The 12562-nt window shown below is 50.1% G+C and overlaps 6 protein-coding genes; 2 read left to right on the top strand and 4 right to left on the bottom strand.

Annotated features, from left to right (window-relative positions):
* Nucleotides 1–663: 663 nt before the first annotated feature.
* FFUJ_10896 (related to 2,5-diketo-D-gluconic acid reductase) lies at nt 664–1554 on the top strand (the record flags this gene model as incomplete). XM_023569732.1 has 2 exons in its annotated part: nt 664–1155; nt 1219–1554. The coding sequence occupies 2 exons, from the start codon at nt 664–666 to the stop codon at nt 1552–1554; spliced, it is 828 nt and encodes a 275-aa protein (XP_023436904.1).
* A 538-nt stretch (nt 1555–2092) lies between these two features.
* On the top strand, nt 2093–3124 carry FFUJ_10895 (related to galactinol synthase; the record flags this gene model as incomplete). Its single annotated transcript, XM_023569731.1, has 1 exon — nt 2093–3124. One exon carries the CDS (start codon nt 2093–2095, stop codon nt 3122–3124), a length of 1032 nt encoding a protein of 343 aa, XP_023436903.1.
* A 212-nt stretch (nt 3125–3336) lies between these two features.
* On the bottom strand, nt 3337–7431 carry FFUJ_10894 (uncharacterized protein; the record flags this gene model as incomplete). Its single annotated transcript, XM_023569730.1, has 1 exon — nt 3337–7431. One exon carries the CDS (start codon nt 7429–7431, stop codon nt 3337–3339), a length of 4095 nt encoding a protein of 1364 aa, XP_023436902.1.
* A 588-nt stretch (nt 7432–8019) lies between these two features.
* Nucleotides 8020–8631, bottom strand: FFUJ_10893 (uncharacterized protein; the record flags this gene model as incomplete). Its single annotated transcript, XM_023569728.1, has 1 exon — nt 8020–8631. The coding sequence occupies one exon, from the start codon at nt 8629–8631 to the stop codon at nt 8020–8022; it is 612 nt and encodes a 203-aa protein (XP_023436901.1).
* A 445-nt stretch (nt 8632–9076) lies between these two features.
* FFUJ_10892 (uncharacterized protein) lies at nt 9077–9904 on the bottom strand (the record flags this gene model as incomplete). The annotated part of the gene is made up of 1 exon (XM_023569727.1): nt 9077–9904. One exon carries the CDS (start codon nt 9902–9904, stop codon nt 9077–9079), a length of 828 nt encoding a protein of 275 aa, XP_023436900.1.
* A 578-nt stretch (nt 9905–10482) lies between these two features.
* On the bottom strand, nt 10483–11768 carry FFUJ_10891 (related to integral membrane protein; the record flags this gene model as incomplete). XM_023569726.1 has 4 exons in its annotated part: nt 10483–10978; nt 11024–11489; nt 11540–11576; nt 11628–11768. The coding sequence occupies 4 exons, from the start codon at nt 11766–11768 to the stop codon at nt 10483–10485; spliced, it is 1140 nt and encodes a 379-aa protein (XP_023436899.1).
* Nucleotides 11769–12562: the final 794 nt, after the last annotated feature.

Here is a 12562-nt window from a genome sequence, read left to right as displayed (position 1 = left end):
GCAGAATAAACTTCCACAATATCCATCAATTCATTCTCTTCATTTCAAATCAATACTCATCCACAGGACATGTTGTTGTGTAGGAGATCTACCTACTGCAGGGTACGGTACACTGCGACATGCAATCCCAACCATCCCATAGAATGCTGAACCAAGGATCCGATACTTGCGTTGGCGGGCGACCTCTTCAGTTGCTGGACTTGGAAATGCAGATTCTATCTACTATCATGACCACCTAGACGTGGTATTAGCGGTCTGCCCGCGTTCCCTGTCAGGAATTCTGTTTTGACATGCACGAATCCCGGGTCGAGATTGGCGACTTCACTTATGTGGCGGTCTACCCACCCAGTTCGTAAGAAGCAAGCCGGGAATCGCTGAGAACAGGATTAGATTCATAACTCATTTTCTGGTATCTTCTGATAATTCATTAATTAATATCTCCCTGTCTAGAATGTTTATCATGTGGCATCATTGATTCGCTTTTACAAGACGGCAAAAAAGAGGAGTATCGACAACGTCATCGACTCTACTGACGAGTTATGACTGGATCTCTACGCGCTCCGCACAAGTTACACGGCAGCAAAACACAGTCTACCCCTCTTGTCCGAAACCCACCAAACTTGAACATATCGCAATAAATAATTATTTTTGCTTGTCTTTGCCATGGAGCGCTCACAATCCGACACTCTACCTCTGGCGAATTCGGTTCAAATTCCTCAGCTTGGATTCGGTGTGTACTTATCCCCACCCGATGTTTGTACCAAGTCATGCCTCACTGCACTCGAAGCTGGATATCGTCACATTGACACGGCTCAGTACTACGCCAATGAAACAGAAGTTGGACAGGCCGTTCAGAAGTCAAACGTCGATCGGAAAGATGTTTTCTTGACTACCAAGATCCTTGAGGCTGCTGGCTCCGTGGATACAAGCTACGCGAAATGCATCGAAAGCATTGAGAAGCTTGATCCTGAGAGCGGTTACGTGGACCTTTTCCTCATTCACAGTCCCAATAGCGGCGCTGCAAAGAGGAAGGAGATGTGGCAAGCACTGGAGAGGCTGTATGAGGAGGGAAAGGCCAACAGCATTGGCGTGAGCAACTTTGGTATCAAGCATATCGAAGAGCTGAAGCAATTCGCCAAAGTTTGGCCCCCTCATGTCAATCAGATCGAGGCAAGTTGCCAAATAACGTTGCATCATAAATACTAACAGGTACATCAGCTTCATCCCTGGGCGCAGCAGAGAGACGCTGTGAAATACTGCGAAAAGAACAACATCGTAGTAGAAGCCTACGCTCCTCTCGTTCGCAACCAAAAAGCCGATGACAAAACCCTCAAAAGCATCGCCTCGAAGCACAATGTCTCGCCTAGTCAAGTATTAATCAGATACTGCCTTCAGAAAAACTGGGTTCCGCTCCCAAAGAGCGATACACCCGAGCGCATCAAAGCTAATGCCGATGTTTTCGGGTTTGACCTGGATGACAAGGATATGAAGGCGCTGGATGATCTGGATGAGGGCGCTGAGGGTGCAATTGTGCAGGCGGTGGATAATTATTGAATGCAGTGGAACTTGGTATGCGATAAAATTGGTGCGAAGTTTCAGGTGTTGGGTTGCAGTGCAAGGATGTGATGAGATAAATGTTACACTGAATCTTAATCTGAACTTTAGATCTGGAGATCTGGCTGATCTCTTCTTTGTAGATCTTGAATAAACGGGTTCTTAGCTTCTCATAGATCAATCTTTGCCTATACGCGTCATTGACTCAGAGTCATTTCAGGCACAATCTCGATAATCTCATGTCTCATCTTCGGGCCAAACGTCGTGGCTTCAACAAAGCCTCACCGATACTTTCTCCAGGTGACACAGCATTCAGCTCGTATTTGCTTTTTCGCACTCAAACACGCACTTTCCGACACAAAACCTAAACAAGCGTGAATAAAGCAAGGGATAAAATAATACCAAATAATGACTTCACATATCTAGGTCATGACGTGCACGAATCTCAACCCCTCTTTCTCCCGCCCTATTCATCCAGCCAACGACACTCAACCTCTTCTCCCCTCCTGATATCACAATTTTCTGCAACACGACAAAAATGGCAGACAAATCAGCCAGGCACAACGCCTATGCAACCCTCATCACCCGCGACTCCTACCTCCCCGGCATCATCATCCTCGCCTACACCCTCCAGCGCAACGCCTCAATCTACCCTCTCGTCGTGCTCTACACGCCCAACCTCCCCAAAGATGCGAAGCGCGTTCTTGAGCTTGAGGCGCCAAAATGTAACATGATTTTGCGCGAGTGCGAACATCTTCTCCCACCTGAAGGCGTGAAGATGACGCTTATCGCTGAGCGGTTTGCTGATACCTGGACGAAGCTTCGTGTTTTTGAGTTGTTTGAGTATGATGCTGTTTGTTACCTTGACGCTGACATGGCGGTGCTGGATAACATGGATGTTGTGTTCAGGGTTGAAACGCATTTGCCTGATGATTGGATCGCAGCGAATCACGTTTGTGTCTGTAATCTTGATTCCGACTCTTGGGCGCCTGAGGATTGGAGGGCCGAGAATTGTGCTTACACGCCCCTTCAGCATCCCACAGCGCTTGAGGAGCCTCTACAACCAACTGAGACGTCACCCTCACCTCACAAACTTCTCAATGGTGGAATGTTCATCTTTCATCCTTCTAAGGGGCTCTGGGATAGGATGCTGCACGTGTTCAACACGACGCCGCTGCTTTCGTCTTTCATGTTCCCAGATCAGGACTTTTTGGCATTCTTCTTTGAAAATAAGTGGTATGCACTTGGATGGCAGTATAACGCTATCAAGACAATGCGATATTGGCATCCTAACATTTGGCGTGACGAGGAAGTTATCTGCCTGCACTATATCGTCGACAAGCCTTGGGCGAAGCGTGTTGGGTTAGATGGAGTCGCTGGGTATAAGGGCCTTGATGGGGTCACCCATTGCTGGTGGTGGCAGCTGTACCAGTACTGGGAGGATGAGAGGACTTCTGATGGACGTGGAGGAAATGAGGCGATTGCTCTTCTGAAGAAGCTGATTGCACCGGCGGACACGATGGAAGGAGGACTCGGGTATCTGCAGGTGGGATTACCTGTGAGGGCATGAATAAAGGCCATCTTCAGGCGTTAGATATAGGGAGGCGAAAACAAAGAAGTTGGGGCATTTGGGGCCTGCATCGGGACTACAGGTAGAGTCTTGCCAGCAATGGGATGGGATTCAGATACATCAACATATGAGAGCAGAATAGCACAACAGAATGAATTTCATCATCATACAAAGCTATCTCGAGACAAAGCTTCCCACTTTCAACAACTAGACTACTCAACCTCCATCCAAGTGGCTTGCAACTGCATTATCGTTTGCCAATCGCTCATCTTATTCGCGTCCGCCATCCCAGCATGCATGTTGTTCATCATATTCGCCGCCGTCACACCATGCTCAGTCTCATAGTACCCAACAGAACTATTACCATGCAGGTACCCATCCGTAGTACCACTAATAGCTGCCATGCCATTCATACCCTGGTACATCAAGCTCAGTTGCCCCTGCTGCATAGCCTGCATTTGCTTCATCATCTGCATCTGCTGTATCATCTCGATGTGAGGCACGGTCGCGTTGTACACTTGCAAACGCCTTGATCCAAATGCTTTGAACTCATCTAGAGCCTTTTGTGACTCGGGTGATCCAGGAGGTCCGGCGGCACAAGCTACGAGCCACATGTTACGCATTCTTGGAGACCACAGCTGACAGATCAAGGTACGTTCATCATAAACCTCCTTGACGGGAACGGAATCTCCCAAGGGGGTATCGGCCACAAAGTTCAACCAGCAGTCCTGACAGGCCAGAGCTTCCGGGTGTCCCCACCATTTACTCTTCCCTCTGTTCTTGATCCCTGGACATGGCGGCACTCCAGCCCATTTCTTGATGTAGTCAGAGTAGAGACTGAAAACACCTTTGTCAAGAGCTTCAGCGAACTTGGTGATGAAACTTCCCCATCGCGGAGTACCTGGACAAAAGTTGCAAATTATGTCGACAGTCTGGTCACGCTGTGCAGGCTCGAAGAATTTCTCGAGGCCAGACGTCTCCACGATTCCCTTATAACAAGCCTCACAGACATCATAGTCGGCGCATCCTCCAACAACAGTCCACCAATTGCCTCGCACGATGCCGTGAATTGTGCATGGGACAAGATCCGCGATGGCATTGGCGGCATTCCAGAAAACATCGAAGTCTCGGCGGTAGATGGCTGCTTCGAGCGCGATACTCATGCTAACAGCTGTATCAGTGAGCTTGCACTTCCATCTCTGACCAATCGACTCGACGAAGGCATCAAAACCTTCTGCACGGATGTGACGTTCGAATTCATTGCCGAATGGCGTTAGTGCAAGTTTATCCAGATAACATGCCTCGCAGATAGTCATGTCCTTGATCTTGCGACGCGGTAGCATCCAATGCCCACTGTTGGACTCTTCATCTCTACCTTCACACAGTGGAAGTTGAACTCGGACCTTTGCGGCCTCGACAAAGCCGTTCCAGTGATTTTGCTTTGCCATCTTGACTGCTATTTTGGCGATGTAAGGTATGCACAAATCACACATCCACTTTTCATCTTGTCCTTGCTGGCGGTAAGGTTGGAAGCGAGATTCAAAGGCAGTGCCCACGACGTGATCCTCGTAGCAGGCATCGCACGATATGAATCCATCAATCTCGTCGTTGACCAGACCCCACCACTTGACCTCATCCGCACCAGTCGTCCATACCCTGCCCTTACATGGCTTGATGGTCAGGCTCTTCTCCATCCATTCCTGTAGAGGTCTGACGTCGTTGTTCTGGAGAGCCTGTGGCCAGAGCACCTCTCGTGCGCGAGGAGACCAGAAGCCGCACTTGGATTCTATGCCCTCGGGCGAATGGTACCTCTCGAAGTGACCAGCGAGATGAGTGCTCTGAACATAGTCCGTATAGCACCTCGTGCAAATCAGATACTGTGGTACAGCAATAAAACGATACCAATCAAGCGAGTAGCTTACGGTTCTGTCTTCGGGACAGTATGGGAGAACGTCGCTGGACATACCAGTAGCTTGGCAGGGAGGCGGTCCCCGGGGCCCATCTTGTCGTGCGGCCTGGTCAGTATTGGATGCTGTCGGAGGATGACCACTATTTAGGACGTTCAGACTGCTCATTTGAGCAGACAGAGAAGCCATGGGATCTTGTTGGTAGCCATAGGCAGCGGGTTGGCTGTGTCCATAATTCGCGTTCGCCGGTGGGGGCTGGAAGTTTGTCGCTTCGGGAACAGGCTGGTACGGCTGGAACTGCTGACCTGGTACTGTCGGCGGGGGGTTTGCTTGTCCAGGGTTGATCTCGCCAGCCGGAGGCGACGTATCATGCTGAGAAGTCCGATGGCTGGTAGCTGGCACTTCAGGATGCTGCAAATATTGTGACGGTGGAGCGTGCTGTTCGACCGTTGGACTGTACGGTTGGAACTGGTTTGGTGCTGGGGTAGCGACGGGGTTTACATCGTGCTGCGGTTGCAGAGGTGGTGGAGGCGGGTAGCTATGAGCCTGGCCTGGGGGAGCAATCGGCTGGACACCGCCAGGTAGACCTCCAGTCTGGTGAACTTGCGCCTGGTTTGTTGTATAATACTGCCCCTGGGGTCCAGAAACGCTCTGAAAAGGTGCCTGCTGATGCTGAGTTGCTGCCGCTGGGCTAACGATCTGCTGCACTGGTGGACTCTGGTGTTGCTGGTGAGGTGACTGCGTTGCAGGAGGACCTTGTGGATGGCGTATGGGAGCACTTTGAATTAGCGGGGCAGGCACTGTATGCGCGGTCGGCGATACTCCCGAAACGGCCATCGGGTCGTAAGCAGCAGGTGCCTGCTGTTGCGGGTACCCTTGGGGAGGGGGGCTTTGATAGAGCTGCTGGGGCGGGAGGACCTGATGCGTGCTGTGCGTAGCACTAGCTGGGACAGTTTGATACGCCGATACTAGACCAACTTGTTGAGTCGCTGTTGGGTCTTGAGGGTTTGTTGTACCAGTTTGCTGGTGATACTGTGGCTGTTGCTGAAGAGCAGGAGAGCCATGGTTGGGAGGACCAACTGGGGGACCGGATTGGGGAGCTGTCTGCGGCGGAGGCGGAGGCGATGACAGTGTTGGATTATACGGAGTACTTACGCCGCCCTGTTGTGGCAATGATCCTTGTTGTTGAAGCTGAGGAGGAGCACTCTGGTGCTGTTGATGTGGCGAAAGCGCTTCAGGAGGGCTCTGGCCGTACCCAGGTGAGGCGGCAGGGCCCGCTCCCTGTGGAAAAGATTGATCAGCTGGCGGCGCAGGTGTAGTCTGATACGGAGTTGACTGCTGATGGTGCAAAACGGGCTGGGGATATGGCGAGGCACCTGGTGGTGATTGAACCGGCGGCTGAGGCACAGTGCCTTGTGCGCCTGCGTGAACATTCGCCTGCGAAGGCTGGAATCCCGCACTGGGATGTTGAGCAGCCTCTAAACGCTCTTGCCAGCTCAGATGAGGTGGTTGGCCAGGCGCACTTGGTTGTTGAGATGGTGATGTCGCTGGCGCTGCTTGGTGTTGAGACGGAGGGTAGCCTGGAGCAGCAGGCGGAACGCTCTGCTGCGGTGTCGGCGGTGCCTGATTGGTATAAGGCTGCTGGGGCTGAGTTTGGCCATAGCCTTGCGGGAATGAGTTTGTCGGACTCAAAGGCGTTTGCGTAGGATGCTGGGCAGGATTGTACGTTGGCTTCGGCGCCTCGCCGGTGTATGAGGTCCCAGAGCTTGCGGGGGCACCGGAAGGTGCGGAAGTGGGGTACTTTGACTTGATGTTGCTAGCAAGATTTCCAAGAATTCCTTTTCCAGACTTGAACAAGGATTGAGCAGTTGATTGCAGCTGGGCTTGAGTAGAGGGTCGAGTTGCGAATTGAGCGGCTTGTTGCTGGTACTGCTGCTGGTGCTGCGCAGGTGTTGGTGGGGCTGCGACACCGTAGGTCGATGTCTGGTAGCTGGGCTGCTGGCCTGGAGTCTGCTGCTGAGGATATTGACCTTGAGGCGATTGATTATGCTGAGCCTGAGGTGATTGCCCGGACTGGTTCACTTGGTAGTGGCCTGGCGGAGGAGGGGACTGATAGTGGTGCTGCTGGGCTGGTGCGTACTGCTGAGTCACGCCTTGCGGTGACTGCGCATACTGTGCTGGAGGCGGCTGCGGGGTTTGGTAGGCCTGCTGCGCGTGGCCTGGGTGAGGCGATTGATACACCGGTTGCTGGCCATGAACATATTGATGAGGCGGAGGTGAAGAGTATTGTTGAAGGTGAGGGGATTGAGCGTAGTGCTGCGTTGGTGGTGGGGGACCTTGGTTAGGCACTCCCGGCCCAGGCGGCACCTGGTAACCGTTATAGGGCGGGCCACTCGCCATCTTGATATCACAATCCTCAAAAAGCGCTTCGATAACTCTTGTCACGCTACTACAGACGCTTTCTCAATTTATTCACAGAATCGCCAAGCTTGGCTTTTTTGATGGGACAGATCACAGTTAAATATGACTCCTCACGGGGAGAGTCCAGACCGGTCCTAGCATTCAGCTGAAGCATTAGTCTCACATTCACGAGGCACAAAATACCACCAAAAAACGCCTTGTGAGCCCAAAGGCCTACGCTTAGTGGCGCTTGAGTGTTATTTTTGTAACAGCCCACCCTCGCTATGGTTACTCTAAAAAGTGTCAGCCGCATCAAGCAAAATTATGCTTAACCTGTCGGGTCAAAACAAGGTATCGCCAACACTCAGGTGACGCCTAAACAGAAGGGTATCAATTGCTCTATCAGTTCTTTCTATCGGGTTTCCGTGTTACACAAGAAATGCGCGGTTTAAAAGCTCACTGTGAGCTACATAGAATATCCAGTGATACAAACAAGCACCAAACATTGCATCCCCAAACCTCCAATTTCGTCCGGATGGTCAAATTGCCGTAAATGCCGCGGTAAGATGGCTGATCTCCAGACATAAATCAAGCTTGAGTGTGAGCGTTCCCGAGTAGCATATATATTGGGATTCTCCCAGTCGAACGGTCTCCTTGGCCAACCGCACTGTTGCATGTTGCGACTGGTCCTTGTTCAGCTCGGCCATGGTGATTTGGAGTTTGTGTAACAGCTTTTTGTTGTGTTTTCTTAGGGTTATCTCGTTTATTCGCTACTGACTTGTCAATGTGGGCTTTTATTTTTTCGGTCTCGGGAAGATATTGCCGTGGTCCAGAAGTCAGATTTCGTGAGGTGTTTGCCGTGCCTGGACTCTCGAGTACCTGAAGAGTCTCTTCATCGGGATCATCCCTAGTGAGATCAATCACTTCAGGCAGTGAATTTTCTTGAGATTTTGACACCTTTATTGCCGTAAATCCCCGTGATCTCGCAGGATGTCGAAGAACCCCCTTTGTGATCAAAAGTTCTCGCACGTCACGCGCAAAATGGCTCGAGACACCAACCACCCAGAAGAGCTCGCCTTGCTCGTTCTTTTCCGTCTCCAACTTATAGTACATGTTTCCATATTCGTTCGTCAGTACGTCGTAGAGCTTACTGAGAGAGGCGATTTCTCTGCAAGGTATGCGTGTGCGGAAGTCTGACATTTTCGGATTGCAGTTGTGGAACATGTGCCATGCTTGTGTCCAGTGACCGGGCCTCAGGACTTTATATAGGAAACCATCGTCAGTGATTTAATCATCATGTACGTGGTGGTCTGTGATTAACGATTGAATGCAACTTCGGAGTGAACGATTGAGTTCTCGCGATGTGTTAGCTGCTGAATCTGTTCCCTGGCCAGATGTGAATGTGTCACACGCTTGAGCAAACAATCTGGTCCATCATATTGTTTACTCTGGAAACCTTGGAAGAATTTAGAAATGTTTTATCAACCTTCACTAAGTTTTTATAAATTCTTAGCAATAACCGGGCTTTTGCTTCCGAGACGGGAGCCGTATTATAGAATGAATAAAGTCCTGAGACCAGTCTATTAATGCCCAGCTTCAACCCCACGATAACTTCCACTACTGACTATTACCTAAGATAAGGTATTCAGTCAAGCGGCTGCTTGATGTTCTGCCACATCCTAACATGAACCCCTTCTGCCCTTAGCTTTCGCATCTGAACCAAGGTCTTCGAAACTGCATTATACATGTTTCGGACCCATGCACGCCAAGTCTCATGACCGGTTTCCCCTTGCTCCACCGCGCGTAAAAGCCAGTGGAGTGCATACTTGGAATCCCTAAACTGAGGGACGCGCACGTAGATATTCGAGATTGGGGGCTTCTCATACCGGCTGTCGTTGATGAAGTCGACGACCGAGTTGATTGCTTCAGAAAACGCATACACGCACGCTTCGACGCGCCGGCCTGCGTCGGAAATAAATTCTCCGCCACGGTTGAATGTTTTGAATGGACCATGGGTGGAAAACGTGACACTCCATCCATATGTCCACTTGTTGTAAGTTTTCAGGTCGACCACCACGAGAAGCTTGGTTTCTGTTGAACGAGTCATGTGGTCACGGAGTAGCGTCAAGCCAGTCTGAGGCATGTATAATTCCAGCTCGATCTCACGAGTGAAACCGTGATAAAATCGATATCCAGATTCGTCGAAAATGTATTTGGGACCGTAGTCGTTCGGCGTGGGAGGCACAGCAGTTGCATCAACTGCGGTCGTGGCATCGGACGGCGTGATATCTTGACTCGAATTTTGAACGGGGGTAGCGAGTGGCAATGCATCTAAAGAAATCTGGGCGAGCTCCCTGAATATCTCGCCGTCTGCGTATAGATCCTCCGACCATAATCGATTGACTTCATGAAGCGCGTAGGCCTGTCTGTAGATGTGGTCGGGAATATCCACATAAGGGACGATGTACGACATGATGTGATGAGGTGATTACAATAGAGGTGCTTGAAAGGGATAGAAGCTCTTGATTCTGATTCTTGATGAGATGACTGTTGTTTGAAGAAGAAGAGAATTCCTCGTCTCATCGCCTCGGCAGGAGGCCCAAATAAAGGCATCGGAAGGCAGTGACGATATTGGAAGGGCAAGTAAATCGACGGCAATCGAGAAAGCCGTCGAACCTGCCTTCCATCCCTCCATCCCCAGACCAGGAAATTGATAGAGGGAAGGGAAGGTTCGCAATTGGCAGACGGGACCGGGCAAAGATGAAGTTATCTACCTCTAAACTTAGACTTCATTTGAAAATGTAGTCTAAAGTTGTTTCATAATACAGAGCTTAGGCATAACTTAGACTAATGCATGGCCTTTGGTACGATAGACAGCGCGGCAAGATGACATGAACACGAAAGGCTCGGTATGTCTGATGCAGGTCACTCATTGTATAAATCTCACAAAATCGGATCAGAGTTGCATATGAAATGACATTTCCGTATATCTGAATGTACATGTGTATGGGTATAATAATTATAATAAACAGTATTAATAAAAGGCGATTCTCATCTCTTCATCGCGTATGTATGGTTCGACTCCTCGACCTCTTGAACAACATCATTCCGCACATAAATCCCCGCCATATCTTGCTCCCTTGAATGAAGCGACTCAGTAGTCCGACTTGAGATGAAAGTCCGAGGTCCCTCCTTTCCATCGATAATCTCAAACTCTCCAGGGATTCCTTGTTCGGGGTCTGCAAGTTGATGAGTGGAGCTTGTCTCGTCTTCTTCTTTGTCCTTGTTGGTACGGTTGATAGTAGTGAGACGGATTCCGTGAGTAGTGCGGCTGATGGGATGACTGCTTCCAGCAGAGCTGAGGAATCTCTTGGGAAGAATCTTGGTAAAGATGGGGCGGAGGAGAGGGAAGCATCCGGAAACGATGGCCACGTTGATCTCGACACCTCCCCACATGTCGTTTGTAGCAACATCGCGGGGCATTTGTCTTGATGCGGGATCGTATTGGAGGGCTGTGACGATGACAAAGACAGATGCAAGACAAACACTTTCTTGTTAGTACATTACTGGGATTTGATGGTAGAAGACTTACATGAAACCAAGGGCAAACAGGGCAGTGATGGCAATCTTTTGTCCCAGACGAAGTCGCAACTTAAAAACTTCAATCACCGGCAGCGCCAAGATCACAACATCCAGAATAAAGTGAGTAAGGCATGTCGCAAAGAAGAATTGCGAGTCGTTGATCTTGCAGACAGCGTTCTCGATTGACTTGTCCCAGTAGGCTTGAACAGGTATGCAATGAAATATGACCATGAAAGTGCGGAGGATAAGCCAAGCGCCGCTGATGCCAAGCATAACCTGGATCGGGATTCGAATAGCTGATTGTTTGAAGATGCGCCAGTAGAATAGAAGAATAGACAGCTTTGAGAGACCGATCGAGTATGAGTAGGTGAGGGAGATGAGGAACTGCATCAGTCGTGCGTGGAGGTTGATCTCTTCGTATCGTTCATCACTGACGGAGTCGGGAATAGTTGTGCCAAGGTACCATGTCAAGGCCCCTACATCAGTCAGCCTCTATCCACATCATCAGAGCAGAGGGTAGTCTTACAGTATATCATCACAACATTGTATCCAATACCAACAACCTACAAACACGTAAGCAACGACCCTTCAAAGGCTTCACAAGCAGAACTTACAAAGGCACCGACACACAAGTAGTCATCATACCACCAGGGAACCTTTGTCATGCGCCTCGCAAAGACACGCGCAATCAGCGCCAGCAAGGCCGACACCCACGTGATGACCATGGCACTGATGATATCCGACTTGAGGCTCATGACGGGCTGTGATCCTGCGCTCCCGCAGGCTTGTCAAAACTAAAAAAGGACTCTGGACGAACTTTTGTTTTAGTTAAGTTAAGAAAAGCAACGCAAGGTGCAGGAGGAGTACACACACACGCCAGGCACGGATGTCCGTGGGAGTGATCTGCATTTGAAGGATGTCCCTTTCCACATGGTGCCTTGGCTGGTGAGGATCCTTGACGTTTATCTGGATGGGTCTAATCCGGGGAGAGAAAGGCGTTGGCTGAGGCTCTGGGGTAAAAGGGGACTGGACTTGGCTTCCAGAACAACTGACTCGTTGGCTACACCATCAGCTTTCTCGGCGGGTATGCTAACCGGAGTGTCATTGACTGACTGGACCAAGTCTAGCGTTAGCTACAGTACAGTGGACCGGCGGAAATCGTCCGGGGGAGATGTTGGCAGGGCTGATCATCTCTGGGTACCTGAGTGATTTTGTCTGTTTAGGGAACATTCCCCTTGACGATAATCAATGACGTGACGTTGATTGAGCTGGGCTAACTGAGCAGACTGGCAAACGAATGGGAGTTGATGATTATTTGTCGGATACTCGGCCCTTTAGAACATGACTGGTTGATGAATTCATTGCAGACCTTCCAGAACCAGAAAAATGGCGTCGATAGCTGTCGCATTGATCAACAGCTTCATAATCAGCGTCTCACTGACCATTTCAGCAGGTGGGATAACGACGCCGTTGATTGCTCATACGAGGATTATTCTGGAAGAGGAAGCTCTGGAGAGGAAAATCACTCAACCCGCCCTTGGAGAACAAG

The sequence above is a fragment of the Fusarium fujikuroi genome, chromosome FFUJ_chr10 (genome assembly GCF_900079805.1).
Source record: "Fusarium fujikuroi IMI 58289 draft genome, chromosome FFUJ_chr10".
Classification (NCBI taxonomy): domain Eukaryota; kingdom Fungi; phylum Ascomycota; class Sordariomycetes; order Hypocreales; family Nectriaceae; genus Fusarium; species Fusarium fujikuroi.
This window is presented reverse-complemented; position numbering and strand designations above follow the sequence as displayed.